Source organism: Triturus cristatus, chromosome 4_2 (genome assembly GCF_964204655.1).
Source record: "Triturus cristatus chromosome 4_2, aTriCri1.1, whole genome shotgun sequence".
Lineage (NCBI taxonomy): Eukaryota > Metazoa > Chordata > Amphibia > Caudata > Salamandridae > Triturus > Triturus cristatus.
Window position 1 is genome coordinate 637337847 of NC_140586.1, and position 15290 is coordinate 637353136.

The following is a 15290-nucleotide window of genomic DNA, read 5'->3' on the forward strand; positions in this document are numbered from 1 at the left end:
TTCTACTATTAAAGTATTATTTGCCACGATTTCCAGATTTCTACAGCAGAATGGATCACAGTCTCTTTTGTCATCATGGAAAATAAAACAATTTCTTAAAGTATTGTTTAGAATGTTCCTTCCAATTAGGTGTCCACCTCCGCCTTGGCCTCTCAACATTGTTTTAGGGCATCTTATGAGCCTATTCATAGGGCTGACCTTAAATACATTTCATGGATTTACCGCCGGTCGGAGCCCTCCAGCCTGCATCATATTCGGCTGGTCAGATTCCTTTCCGGCCGAACCATTTCCATGGAGTCAGTCAGAAGGGAATCCAAATGGTTTTCCGAATGCCCTCTGATGGGCTTGGAGAGCCCTTACGCCTTTGGAAACCCTGCAGCAATCCCTCGACTAGCTCTTTCCGGCCTAGGGATTATGATGGCAGATTCCCACTGCCTTTCTGTGCCAACTTTTCCGACACAGAAAGGCATTGGGAATCTGTCTTCGGGGACCCCCAGCAGGACCCCCATGGGTACAAGTCTGCTGAATGGCGGCCTAGGAGGCACATATGGTGCCCTCTGTTGATCCCTGCACCCGGTGGCAGGCACATTGAGGTACCTGCCACGGGGTGCAGGGATGTACTGCACCTCAGCTCATTACAATGGGAGCATTCATTCCGTTAGGAATGCATGCTCCTATTGTAAAGTATAGGATTGCGACCTAACAGGGTTGGGTCGCATTCTACTTCCTGGGCTAGAACCGACGACAGGAGGTTATTCGGTTCCAGTTCCAAACCGATGTCTGACGAACTCCAGTCCGTCCGACATCGGAATCAGGCCCTTAGAATGTTAAGTACCAAAATCTCAGGAAAAAACATATTGTTGACAGTAATATTATCAGAATATATACAAAATTATCGACTTTTTCTATATTAATAGAGTTTAAAGTAGTAAATGTTAAATATATTAATATATACATTTAATAAAATGTAAATGTAATAAATACCATTAGTATTTAATACTATATATAAATATATAATTATATAAACACAAACACACATATCTATTTGTGTTTATATAAATAGGTATATATAGTATATAATTATTACAAATATGTATTTTACATATACATATATATATATTTTTATTGTAATACATTTCTAATAAAAAGGGGTGGTGGACTTCAGAGAAGTTACATTTACTATTCCCACTCCTGTCTAAATAGCAGTATGGTAAGCACTGGGCTTTGGGATGGGTGAGAATTACCATGTCCACTCTGAATAGCACAACTATAGGGAAAATGTTAGAATTTGGAGGGCTACAATTTACTTTTCCCACTCCAGTCTGTGAGAGAGCAGGAAAAATGCTGGATTTTGAATGGGTTAAATTTGCTATTCCCACTTCAAACAGTGCCAAAGTGTGGAAAGTGTTGGACTTTGGAGGGGTTACATTTACTATTTCCACTTCAAACAGTCCAACAGTAGGGAAGATTGACTATTCCTACTGCAGTCTAAGACAGAGTAGGGAAAGTACTTTTCTTCAAACACTTTACATATTTCAGTAACCCCATGGAGGTAGAAAAAAGTAATGTTTCATATAATTAATATAAAAATTATCAATGAACATGAAATATACATATGTATATAAAAAACTACAATCAATTAATCCATTTACATAATTATTATTCAGTATTTATCAATTAATTATTAGTTGTTGTTCCATTATTAATTAACTTCCCACCCTATACTCCTACAAACCTAGTGCACCACACCTAAAATATAACTAAAAAAATAAATATTCCATAATTTACATATTGAGTATCACTTTAATAATTAATAATGAATTGTTAATTAATTTTACTTACTTAACTTACAACCCTGTCCCCTACAATCCCAACAGCCCACAACTAAAATAAATATTCCATTCTTAAACATAATTACAAATAAATTAGTAATAAATGTTTAATTAATACTTATTTACCTTCCTACCCTAGACCCTTTCAAACCTAGCAGCCAGTAACTAAAATATTAGTGAAATACATAAGTATTCCATGAACTGCATAGTCAAAAATCAATTAAACAATTGATTACCCATTAAGAATTAATTGATAACTAATTATTACTTAATTAACTTCCCACCATATACCCTTACAAACATAACAACCAACAAATGACACATGACAAAAATCAGTATGAAATAATTTATATAATAAATATAAGTCATATAATTAAATAAAATTGATTAGATAATTAATAATTATGTATTACCTAATTAACTTCCCACCCTATCCCATTACAAACACAACCCCCCGCTACAAAACTATAATTTAGTATTAAAAATGAAATGTTTTATTTACAATTTATTTATTTATTTTTGCCTCCTTACAACTCGATATTTTGTCCAAACACCGTACAAGGTTCATACCATGAAAACACAATCCTGCCATTTATGGGAATGTAATTTGTGAAACAGACCCAGACTCTCATTTTCTAATTTCGCTGATAGATAATAATGGTGAAGAAACATAAAATTAGCCAAAATGGTCACAAGACGTTTTTATCTCTTTAGTTTTTATATATTTTCTGTATAAGAATCCAATGTCAACAAGGAAAATTGAGCCTGGTGCATCGTTCTCAAGTTGCTCAGCAGTCAATCTTTGTGCACAGTGACTGTTGAGAGACATGAGATTATTTTTGCATTGCAGCAGATGTACTAATACATCACAGCACTAACATAACCATTCGGGATGGTTAATAGTATCCCACCGTATTATTATTAATGAGGCCGGTTATTGTTTGTGATTCCTACCAAAAGTGCTGTGAATGCAGGGATGCAAGGGTCAGCACACCTCCATCCCTGTATTCACATTCACAAACTACTGCAACCTCTGTCCCATAAAGGGCTGTGACTCCAACCAAAAAACAAAACACTGTTCTGATGCAAGGGAGTTGCATGGATAGTCAGTCACCTGGACTTCTGCCTGCTAAACCCCCCACTCGGCAATACTCCAGCCCAGATGGACAAGTGGACGCTTTCTCATGGACAGTTTCCACTTTACAAATTCCATGCCACCCCCTTTGGTTTACGACCGCAGTAGCTATTGCAAAGCATTCATACATTTCATTACGATTCTCAAGGATAGCGGATGTCCCTTTTCATGGGCCCTCTTCTTTTCAAGCACAAGGTGTCGCGGTAATACATATACTATGGTTCACAACGTAATTTGCGATTCATAAGGTGACGCAAAACCCTTTAATTCAAAAAGACCATATTGCCTTGTTTTCCTGGGATGAGTTTCACTTAGTTACTTAGCCCCAATACACGACCAAACTAACTGTGCAAGCACGCGTATTTCAGCAGTACTACTAAATGTCCATTTTATGATTATTATTAATATCGTTATTATTATATTAGCAGTAATAATAAAATAACAGGATGATATGTTGATGCTAGAACAATAGATGTTACTAGGCCCAGTGTTACTCTCTTGTGTAATTGAACGTGGAAGGTGGTAACGCTAATTTGCTCTTAGTAGGATTCCTGCCTGTGATCTGAAGGCATCCTACAAATCTCTGCAGGGTGTTCATGTCACTGGGATATTTTACCAGCGAAATGAAGAAAGAAATGGCACAGACATTGTGCACAGGCCTGTCTTCCAAATTCAACCCAGTCATAAACTTACTTTCCTGTTATAAAGTAAATGTTTCTGCTATACTATTCATCTAGAAATAAACATGAAAAATGACATTCTGGATTGTTTAACTTGCCTTCCTTCTGTTTGTGTCAAATAGAAAATGTGGCTACAGATATTAGGAGGCTAAAAAGAAAGCCAAAGTCTGCAGTGTGCAGGGCACAGTCCGCCAGAAGATCAAACTGGAAAACAAAGGTAAGAATCACACTCCAACTTTGGACTTCGTTGTATTCTGCATATTCACCACACAGCTGAATTGCACCTAGCACAAGAGAATGTTTTATTCTCAGAGGGTATGAAACTTGCTCCAGCACTGCATTTATTTATTTATTTATTCATTTATAGAGCGCATGGTTATACCTAACGGTGTGTCCCCGCGCTGAGACCTCGAGACGAGTGTGTTAGATAGAGACTGAGCAATAGCTTATGAGTTGTTGTTCAGAAATAGCCATGTCTTTAGTTGTCTGCGGAAAACGTGTTCGTTAGGCTCGGTTCTCATTGTTATAGGTAGCGTGTTCCATAGTTTTGGCGCTAGGTACCTAAATGAGCGAGCCCCCATTCTGGCTCTGAAAATTCTCGGGATACTCAGTAAGGCCATATCCTTAGACCGTAGAACCCGAGCCGGAGAGTATCTTGACACCAGAGACTTGAGGTAGAGGGGGCTTTTACCTGTTAAAATGCGGTGTACATAGCACATAGCTTTGAACATGATTCTTTTTTCAATGGGCAGCCAGTGTAGGGTGGTCAGAGCTTTCCTTGTATTACTTCTCCTGGGAGGCTGAGGACTAGGCGGGCAGCTGCATTTTGTATTCTCTGCAGTTTCGTGAGTCCTTTTTTAGAGGCTCCCAGATATAATATGTGAGAAGTTGGCCTGATATGTAGTGCTCACTATTCTAGTGATCACTGTGTATCATTCCAAACGACCCTTATTGATGATTGGTTGTAAGTCAACCTTATAGACCAGCTATCCTAGTAGCGTGGATACGAGCAGTCTTTAGGCTAAACTCTAGAGGGCGTGTTAAGCCAGCTGTTTTACCACCACATTTACCCCTTGAACACCACGTGAAAGGACACCACACACGTTGTTATGAAAATAAAGGATATTTATTTATAACAAGACTACCCTGGCTCTTTATGAGTCAGGGAGCTAAGCACACTACAAAACTCTTATGAAAATACTTCAGTTGCACAATTTACACAAATGCCCGAGGGGCACGAGAAACCATCTACTCTAACAGTGAAATGCGAATGGTTCGAGTCTGGAGTTACTGATTCCGGAGTGATCCAATCAGTGGGACTAAACGAAAAAGGAACTGGACATTTGTAGAGCGAACCTGCGATGGAGCACCGAAATGCTCGAGTTACCTAGCCCAGAGGTTGCGGCTGCGTGAGGTTCGGCAAGATGTCGGGAGTCCTCGTTGTAGTCTCAGGAGCCTGAAAGAAGAAGTTGCTGGCAGGCGACCAGTGTCGATGTTCAGCGAGATCCAAGCCTGGATCGGTGATGAAGGAAACCTGAAAGCAGAGGGGACTCAGTTCTCAACCGCTAGCCAGCGATCGTGTGGGTACCAGGAAGGTACCGGCTGAAGTCACCTCGACCAGGTGAGTGGATGACGTCGGACTCGGCTGTTCCTCAGACCAGGAGGCGCGGCGGCGACCAGGATGGAGGGCGAGCTGTCCCACGAAGGTGTCTGCTGTCGACGATGCTGGGCCCAGGAGTGGGGCAGCAGGTCTTGGCAGTGGCAAACCCACGCGGTGGAGTCAAGATGGCGTCTGGAGTGGACCAGGAGGGTCCGAGGTACTCCTCTGTTGAAGGGGAGCAAGAGCCAGTCTGGAGCAACCAGACCAGTGATGAAGGACTGTCGTGGTGCGTCGTGAAGAGGGCCACAAGCCGGTCGGCGAGTGGCCGGACAACGCGGTGAACAGCAAGGAGCGGAAGGGCCCCCACGCAGATCTCGTGGATGCTGGGGAGGCAGACTTCGGTGCTGGAGCTGCTCAGGGTTAGGGCTTCTCAAACCCTAGTTACACTCACTCGAGGGTCCCTCGGTGGGCGTGCTAGATAAGCGTCGTGCAGGTTCTGAAGATGGCCGGTCCCGCAGGTCTCGTCACACCTACGACTCTCAGCTGGGCTGACGATGTAGGTAGAGGTCAGAGATGGCAGGGAACCCGGGTCTCGTCGAGCTGGGCAGTCTTGATCCGTGGGAGAGACGTACAGCAAACCGCAAGCGCTTAGGTGGTGCCTGCTGGTGCAGGGTGGCTACTCCTTAGCCACAAGGGAGAGTCTTCAGAAAAAGTCAAGAGTTCCTTTCATGGAAAGTAGTTCAAGATTCAGAATTATCCAATTTGGGAAGGGGACTCGCTCCTACCTTTATTCTAGGAAAAGGGGCTGGCCCGTGACTAGGTCCTACCTATGGGTGGGGCCAGGAGGGGGGTGGTTACACCCCTATCCTTTGTCCGGCTTCGCCCCAGCCCAGGGGCAGGGTTGCCCCCGAAACTGGTTTGAGCCGGGCTATGCACAGTGAGCACCGGGGTGCCACTTGCAATCACCTTCCTTTCAGCCCTGCCTACCTGGGATACACAAACCCTGTCTGGGATGGTGCTAACACCGCCCTCGACAGGAAACCCTTTGTCCAAGCTCCCTCCGCTGGAAGGTCTCCCAGCAGCAGGAGGTCAGACTTGTGTCTGGTGGCAGCATCCATTTTGTGATGCTGAGGCTTGAGTCAACTTTTAACCGGGGTTCAAGGTTACTTCCATGTCGTGCCCCTCTAAAAGGGGGGAATGCTAACCCCGTCGCCAGAATTGGCGAGGGGTTCGTATTCCCATTCGTATGACACCTTACTCGACATGTGTGGGTGATGCGATGCCAAAGTTAGCAAATAACCGCAAGGATTATAATGCATTTTAAAGTAGTTGGCACGCGTCACCATGGAACGGCTATTAGGACTTGGTACCGCAAGCCGTCGACGGGCTCAGCTCGCGCCAGAGCACCATCCCACATGATTCCCCGCACTCTGCCTTCAGGATTGATAAGGCCTGCCATAGGAGTGACTGATAGGAATCCATGTGTCCATTCTAGGGTTAGGTATAGGAATACTACACCTACAGCAACGGGTGATTACACCACTTTGCCCCAGCTGTCGTGCAGCCAGTTGTGTCAGATTTCGGCGGCCATCCAGGGGTGGCATAATACATGCTGCAGCCCCTGGTAGGCCCTGGGTACACCGATGCCCTGGATACCTGTGGTATGCTGATACAGGGACAGACAAGGCGGCCCAGTTCCAATTAGTGGATGCACCTAGTGTACAAGTGTGTTAATTTCGAGAGAGAACAGCTAGGCTGTGGGGCTGATTGGCAGGCCCACAGCCAGGGAAAGTCACAAACCAATGAAGCAAAAGCAAAAAATCTGGGTGATCATAGGATTGCAGACCCTACTCTCCTACATGACCCCCCCCCAAACTTTGGGACAATAAGCTAACCTTGACCAGGTGAGTCTTCTTGCTCTAAGTGGAAATACCTGGAGAGCCCATCTGCATTGCCATGATCAGTGCCAGGTCTATGCTCCACTGTGAAGTCCATCCCCTGTAGGGAAATGGACCACCTAAGTAGTTTGGGGTTTTCACCCTTCATTTGATTTAGCCACAAGAGGGGCTTATGGTCGGTCTGAATCTTGAAGTGAGTGCCAAACAAGTATGGCCTCAACTTCTTCAGGGCCCAAACCACAGCAAAGGCCTCCCTCTCAATAGCTGACCAATTCTTCTCTCTGGGGGTCAGCCTCCTGCTAATAAAAGCTATGGGCTGGTCATGACCATCACAATTCAGCTGAGATAGAACAGCTCCCACACCCAACTCCGAAGCGTCTGTTTGGACAATGAATGGTTTGGAGTAGTCTGGACTCTTTAGGATAGGTGCTGTGCACATGGCCTGCTTTAGGTCATCGAATGCCTTCTGACAGCTTGCTGTCCACTGAACTTTTTTTGGCATCTTTTTACCTGTCAGGTCGTTTAGCGGGGTCACAATGGATCCATAATTTCTGACAAATTTCCGGTAATAACCAGTCAGGCCCAAGAAAGCTCGAACCTGAGTCTGGGTGGTTGGAGGAGCCCAGTCCTGGATGGCCTGTATTTTGCTCTCCAATGGCTGAACCTGGCCTCCACCTACAAGGTGGCCCAGGTATACAACCTGTGTCTGCCCTATCTGGCACTTAGTGGCCTTGATAGTGAGGCCTGCCTTTTGCAGGGCCTCTAACACTTTCCTCAGGTGGACCAGGTGATCCTCCCAGGTGGAGCTAAAGACAGCGATATCGTCCAGATACGCCCACAGAAGTCGTCCAACCCAGTGAGAACTCGATTCACCAGCCTTTGGAAGGTGGCAGGTGCATTTTTCAAACCAAAGGGCATTACCACGAACTGATAATGCCCACCCGGGGTAGAAAATGCTGTTTTGGGCTTGGCCTCCTCAGCTAACCTGATTTGCCAATACCCAGCTGTCAGGTCAAACGTACTTAAGTAGTTGGCCGAAGCCAACCGGTCTATAAGTTCGTCTGCTCTTGGTATCGGGTGGGCGTCAGTCTTAGTGACTGCATTGAGGCCTCTGTAGTCCATGCAAAACCTCATCTCTTTCTTACCGCCCTGGTTGTGAGGTTTCGGCACGAGAACTACGGGACTAGCCCAGGGGCTGTCCGAGGCCTCAATGACTCCCAGCTCCAACATTTTCTGCACCTCTGTCTTGATGCAGTCTCTGACATGATCAGGCTGTCGATAGATTTTACTCTTTACGGGCAGACTGTCCCCAGTGTCGACCTCATGGGTACACCAATTGGTCTGACTGGGCGTCAGAGAGAACATATGTCGAAAGGATTGAAGAACCTGTTTACAATCCTGTTGTTGATGTCCAGAGAGGCTGCCACAAAAGACAACACCATCTACTGACCCATCGTCAGGGTTCTGAGAGAGCAGGTCCGGGAGAGGGTCACTCTCCTCCTCCTGTCCCTCATCTGTGGCCATGAGCAAGCCCATGCCCTCCCTGTCGACATATGCCTTGAGCCGGTTTACATGGAGCACCCTGTGGGGGCTCTGGGGAGTTCCCAGGTCTACCAAGTAGGTGACCTCTCCCTTTTGCTCAATGATCGTGTGGGGCCCAGACCATTTGTCTTTGAGTGCTGCTGGGGCCACTGGCTCCAGCACCCACACCTTCTGTCCAGGCTGGTACACAGTCAGGACAGCCTTTTGGTCGTGCCAAGCTTTTTGTAATTCTTGTTTCGCCTCAAGGTTTTTAGATGCCTTTTCCATGTACTCCGCCATCCGCGAGCGGAGACCGAGCACATAGTCCACAATGTTTGATGCCGGCTTTCTGAGAGGTCTCTCCCATCCTTCCTTTACCAAACAAAGGGGTCCCCTTACAGGATGTCCGAACAGAAGCTCAAAAGGGCTGTAGCCAACCCCCTTCTGCGGGACCTCTCTGTAGGCGAACAAGAGGCAGGGTATCAGGACATCCCATCTCCGCCGAAGCTTTTCAGGTAGTCCGTGAATCATCTCTTTTAGGGTCCTGTTGAATCTCTCAACAAGCCCATTGCATTGCGGGTGATAGGGTGTGGTGAACTTGTAGTTGACACCACACTCCTTCCACATTGCAGTCAGATATCCCGACATAAAGTTTGCACCTCTGTCTGAGACAACCTCCTTAGGGAAGCCCACTCTGGAGAACACTCCAACTAGGGCCCGTGCCACAACAGGTGCTGTAGTGGTCCTAAGGGGAATAGCTTCAGGATACCTGGTGGTGTGGTCCACCACCACCAGTATAAACTTGTGCCCTGATGCTGTCTGGGGTTCCATTGGTCCGACAATGGCGATCCCCACTCGTTCAAAGGGTACCCCCACCACCGGTAGTGGTATGAGGGGGGCCTTTGTCGTGCCACCTGACTTACCACTGGCTTGGCAAGTGACACAGGAGCGGCAAAACTCCTTCGTATCTTCGGACATGTGGGGCCAGTGAAAGTGTGGAACAATTCTGTCCCAGGTCTTATTCTGGCCTAAGTGACCTGCAAGGGGAATCTCGTGGGCCAAGGTAAGAAGGAAACCTCTCAGAGACAAGGGGATGACCAGCCTCCTGGTCGCGCCAGGTTTGGGGTCTCTTGCCTCGGAGTACAGGAGTCCATCGTCCCAGTACACTTTGTGGGTACCTGTGGCGTTCCCTGCAGCCTCAGCAGCAGCCTGCTGTCTGAGGGGTTCAAGTGAGGGGCAGTCTAACTGTGCCTTCCCCAGGTCTTCCCTGGAGGGTCCCCCTGAGCCCAGAAACTCAACCTGACCAGGTTCAAGCTCTTTCGGCTCAGTTTCCCTCAGTTCTTTAAGGTCAGCCTCCTCAGAGACTTGATCCACGACCTGGGGCAAGGGGGAAGGCGAAGCCTTACCCTTACTGCTCCTTTTCTTGGAAGGTGTCTGGTCCGTTCTTCCAGGATCCAGCACCTGTTCAGTGGGGCATCTTTTGGCCTGTGACCTGGTCACAGCAAGGACATGTGCTGGCAAGCCTAACATTTCCATGTGAGTCCTCTGCTCCACTTCTGACCATTGTGACGTTTCCAAATCATTGCCCAACAGACATTCTACGGGGAGGTCTGAACTAACCACAACCTTTTTCGGGCCACTTACCCCTCCCCAGGAGAAATCAACAACTGCCATACTGTGATTGGTAGTGACATTGCTGGCATTGGTCACTAGGTAATCGGTACCTAGCATGATCTGTCCAGGGTCCACAAAGTTAGGCGTCACCATGGTGACACTGGCACAAGTGTCCCTGTAGGCCTGAGCCACTTTTCCATTGATCAAAGGTGTCTGTCTGTATTTGCCCAAAGTATTGGGACTGGCATCAGGGGACATATCCATATCCCCTGTACAGACAAGGACGGCCTGAGTGAGCGTGCTGACTAAGTCGTCACTCCCCTCGGTTCCCAAGGTTAACCCAACTAATGCCTTGGGAGGCGCACTACCACTGCTGACTGTACTAGGGGGTGCAGGTGCCTTAGGGGCTGCAGTGGCAGGAGTTTGCCCTCCTTTCTTGGTGCACTCACTAAACCAGTGAGTCTTACTTTTACAGTATTGGCACCACCTTTTTGACTGGCCTTCTTGAGTCTTCTTCTTCTGTGAAGCCTGACCCCCACCCTCTTTGGTTTGTTGGGGACCTGTCGAAGACTTCTGGTCATTTTGTTCGTTCTTGTTACTACCCTTCTGGTCTGCTTTCTTCTGACCACCCTGGTTCTGAGTCTGGTTCTGCTTGACCCTTGTTCTGACCCATCTGTCTGCCTTCTTTCCCAATTCTTGGGGAGAGGTCAGATCCGAGTCGACAAGGTGCTGATGCAACAATTGGTTCTGACAGTTGTTTAAAATCTGTTCTCTCATGATAAGATTGTACAATCCTGTGTAATCAGTAACCTTGCTACCCAGCAACCAGCCTTCTAAAGCCTTAGTGGCACAATCGACAAAGTCAGTCCAATCCTGAGACTGAATTTTCTGGGTGTCCCTGAACAGCACCCGGTACTGCTCGGTGGTTAAGCCAAACCCATCAATCAGTGTATTCTTCAGGACTTGGTAGTTGTTAGCATCCTCAGCTCTCGTAGTGAGGAGCTTGTCTCGTCCTTTACCTTCAAAGGAGAGCCACAGTATAGCTGCCCACTGACTTAGGGGGACGCACTGGACAGTGCAAGCCCTCTCCAAAGCAGTTATCCACTTGTGGATGTCGTCCCCTTGTTTAAAGGGGGGCACTATTTTACTCAGGTGTCTAGTGTCTATACCCCTGTCTTTCTCTCTAATGAGAATGCTGCCACCAGTGGGATCTAACCCACTTAATTTCTGCTCTCGGGCCAAGGCAAGTCTTTCTTTGGCGAGGGGCAAGTTCTTCCCGCTCGATCCTCAGATTGACTTCCCTCATCTTCGCTTCATGCTCCCTTCTCTGAGGGGACGTCATTCCTCTCTGAGAAGATGCCTGAGAGACATGTGTACGAACAGATCTGTTAGAGCCTCTGGAGAGAGACCTAGCTCGTCCGTTCCCAATGTTAGGCCTGCTTGAGCGTGGGCCCGGGGCTCCCCCAGTTCCATTCTCATGCCTGCTTAAATTGGTCCTCGTAAGCCTGCCGACTCTGTATGGAGGTCGAGGTCTGGGTCACCAAGGGTTCCCTCTAAGGGAGGCATGTTCCCATCAGCATTGGGGGGACCTGTGTTAGAGGACCTCCTAGCATCGTACGTCTCTAAGAGACCTATCAGAAATGCGATGGTAGGGTTAGAACCCTGGTTTAGCTTCCTGGAGGCACACAGTTGTCTCATCTCCTTGAAGCTAAGAGCTGCATATCGTGACACGACCTGTGGAGGGTCACTGACCACTAAGGGAGTCTCCGCAGACTCTCCGTGGACCGACATGCTTCTAGTGAGGTGTAAGTGATGCACCTACCTACACTATGTGTTTACCTACTGATCCCTTGCTAAGAGTTGTAGTCAGGGTGTACTAAGCCCTGTTACACTACAACAGCTGGTTCAGTAGAACTCAGAGTATTCTAAGTTAAGTTATATGTACCTGGGTACTTATGTGATCTTTCACTTTGATATTCTTAGGATACGTGTGTGGTAAAACAACAGCAAGCTCAAATCCCAACCGCTGCTCACCAATGTGAGAAGTTGGCCTGATATGTAGTGCTCACTATTCTAGTGATCACTGTGTATCATTCCAAACGACCCTTATTGATGATTGGTTGTAAGTCAACCTTATAGACCAGCTATCCTAGTAGCGTGGATACGAGCAGTCTTTAGGCTAAACTCTAGAGGGCGTGTTAAGCCAGCTGTTTTACCACCACATTTACCCCTTGAACACCACGTGAAAGGACACCACACAAGTTGTTATGAAAATAAAGGATATTTATTTATAACAAGACTACCCTGGTTCTTTATGAGTCAGGGAGCTAAGCACACTACAAAACTCTTATGAAAATACTTCAGTTGCACAATTTACACAAATGGCCGAGGGGCACGAGAAACCATCTACTCTAACAGTGAAATGCGAATGGTTCGAGTCTGGAGTTACTGATTCCGGAGTGATCCGATCAGTAGGACTAAACGAAAAAGGAACTGGACATTTGTAGAGCGAACCTGCGATGGAGCACCGAAATGCTCGAGTTACCTAGCCCAGAGGCTGCGGCTGCGTGAGGTTCGGCAAGATGTCGGGAGTCCTCGTTGTAGTCTCAGGAGCCTGAAAGAAGAAGTTGCTGGCAGGCGACCAGTGTCGATGTTCAGCGAGATCCAAGCCTGGATCGGTGATGAAGGAAACCTGAAAGCAGAGGGGACTCAGTTCTCAACCGCTAGCCAGCGATCGTGTGGGTACCAGGAAGGTACCGGCTGAAGTCACCTCGACCAGGTGAGTGGATGACGTCGGACTCGGCTGTTCCTCGGACCAGGAGGCGCGGCGGCGACCAGGATGGAGGGCGAGCTGTCCCACAAAGGTGTCTGCTGTCGACGATGCTGGGCCCAGGAGTGGGGCAGCAGGTCTTGGCAGTGGCAAACCCACGCGGTGGAGTCAAGATGGCGTCTGGAGTGGACCAGGAGGGTCCGAGGTACTCCTCTGTTGAAGGGGAGCAAGAGCCAGTCTGGAGCAACCAGACCAGTGATGAAGGACTGTCGTGGTGCGTCGTGAAGAGGGCCACAAGCCGGTCGGCGAGTGGCCGGACAACGCGGTGAACAGCAAGGAGCGGAAGAGCCCCCACGCAGATCTCGTGGATGCTGGGGAGGCAGACTTCGGTGCTGGAGCTGCTATGGGTTAGGGCTTCTCAAACCCTAGTTACACTCACTCGAGGGTCCCTCGGTGGGCGTGCTAGATAAGCGTCGTGCAGGTTCTGAAGATGGCCGGTCCCGCAGGTCTCGTCACACCTACGACTCTCAGCTGGGCTGACGATGTAGGTAGAGGTCAGAGATGGCAGGGAACCCGGGTCTCGTCGAGCTGGGCAGTCTTGATCCGTGGGAGAGACGTACAGCAAGCCGCAAGCGCTTAGGTGGTGCCTGCTGGTGCAGGGTGGCTACTCCTTAGCCACAAGGGAGAGTCTTCAGAAAAAGTCAAGAGTTCCTTTCGTGGAAAGTAGTTCAAGATTCAGAATTATCCAATTTCGGAAGGGGACTCGCTCCTACCTTTATTCTAGGAAAAGGGGCTGGCCCGTGACTAGGTCCTACCTATGGGTGGGACCAGGAGGGGGGTGGTTACACCCCTATCCTTTGTCCGGCTTCGCCCCAGCCCAGGGGCAGGGTTGCCCCCGAAACTGGTTTGAGCCGGGCTATGCACAGTGAGCACCGGGGTGCCACTTGCAATCACCTTCCTTTCAGCCCTGCCTACCTGGGATACACAAACCCTGTCTGGGATGGTGCTAACACCGCCCTCGACAGGAAACCCTTTGTCCAAGCTCCCTCCGCTGGAAGGTCTCCCAGCAGCAGGAGGTCAGACTTGTGTCTGGTGGCAGCATCCATTTTGTGATGCTGAGGCTTGAGTCAACTTTTAACCGGGGTTCAAGGTTACTTCCATGTCGTGCCCCTCTAAAAGGTGGGAATGCTAATTAACCCCTTCGCCAGAATTGGCGAGGGGCTCGTATTCCCATTCGTATGACACCTTACTCGACATGTGTGGGTGATGCGATGCCAAAGTTAGCAAATAACCGCAAGGATTATAATGCATTTTAAAGTAGTTGGCACGCGTCACCATGGAACGGCTATTAGGACTTGGTACCGCAAGCCGTCGACGGGCTCAGCTCGCGCCAGAGCACCATCCCACATGATTCCCCGCACTCTGCCTTCAGGATTGATAAGGCCTGCCATAGGAGTGACTGATAGGAATCCATGTGTCCATTCTAGGGTTAGGTATAGGAATACTACACCTACAGCAACGAGTGATTACACCACTTTGCCCCAGCTGTCGTGCAGCCAGTTGTGTCAGATTTGGGCGGCCATCCAGGGGTGGCATAATACATGCTGCAGCCCCTTGTAGGCCCTGGGTACACCGATGCCCTGGATACCTGTGGTATGCTGATACAGGGACTGACAAGGCGGCCCAGTTCCAATTAGTGGATGCACCTAGTGTACAAGTGTGTTAATTTCGAGAGAGAACAGCTAGGCTGTGGGTCTGATTGGCAGGCCCACAGCCAGGGAAAGTCGTAAACCAATGAAGCAAAAGCAAAAAATCTGGGTGATCATAGGATTGCAGACCCTACTCTCCTACATAATACATTGCCATAGACTAGTTGGGATGTGATTACAGCATGAACAACCGTTTTCCTGGTTTTTACGGGGAGAAGGTCCACAACTTTCCTGAAAGTTTTCATTGTTCCATAGCATTTTCCTGCAAATTTACGTATTTGGCTGTCGAATGATAATTTGGCGTCGACCCAGATACCAAGATTCTTCACTTCTTCTTTGGGAAGGGGGGCCTGTCCTAATGAGTTTGGCCACCACGCCGAGGACCATATGTTAGGTGTTTTGCCAACTACTAGTACCTCTGTTTTGTTCCCATTCAATTTTAGGCAGTGGTTATTCATCCAGAGTGCCACTTCCTCAAGGCACTCAGAAAAACGGATAGCAGCCAGATCACTATTTTGGGATAATAGTACT

General features: G+C 48.0%; 1 protein-coding gene across 4 annotated transcripts in view; it reads left to right on the forward strand.

Moving 5' to 3' along the window:
* Positions 1-15290, forward strand: part of C4_2H1orf141 (chromosome 4_2 C1orf141 homolog) — a 191032-nt gene that overhangs the window by 83145 nt on the left and 92597 nt on the right. For all 4 annotated transcript variants that reach the window (XM_085602325.1, XM_085602326.1, XM_085602327.1 and 1 more), the window contains one exon: positions 3770-3864. In XM_085602325.1, coding sequence (XP_085458451.1) covers positions 3770-3864 — 95 coding nt within the window. The remainder of the gene's footprint in view (positions 1-3769; positions 3865-15290) is intronic.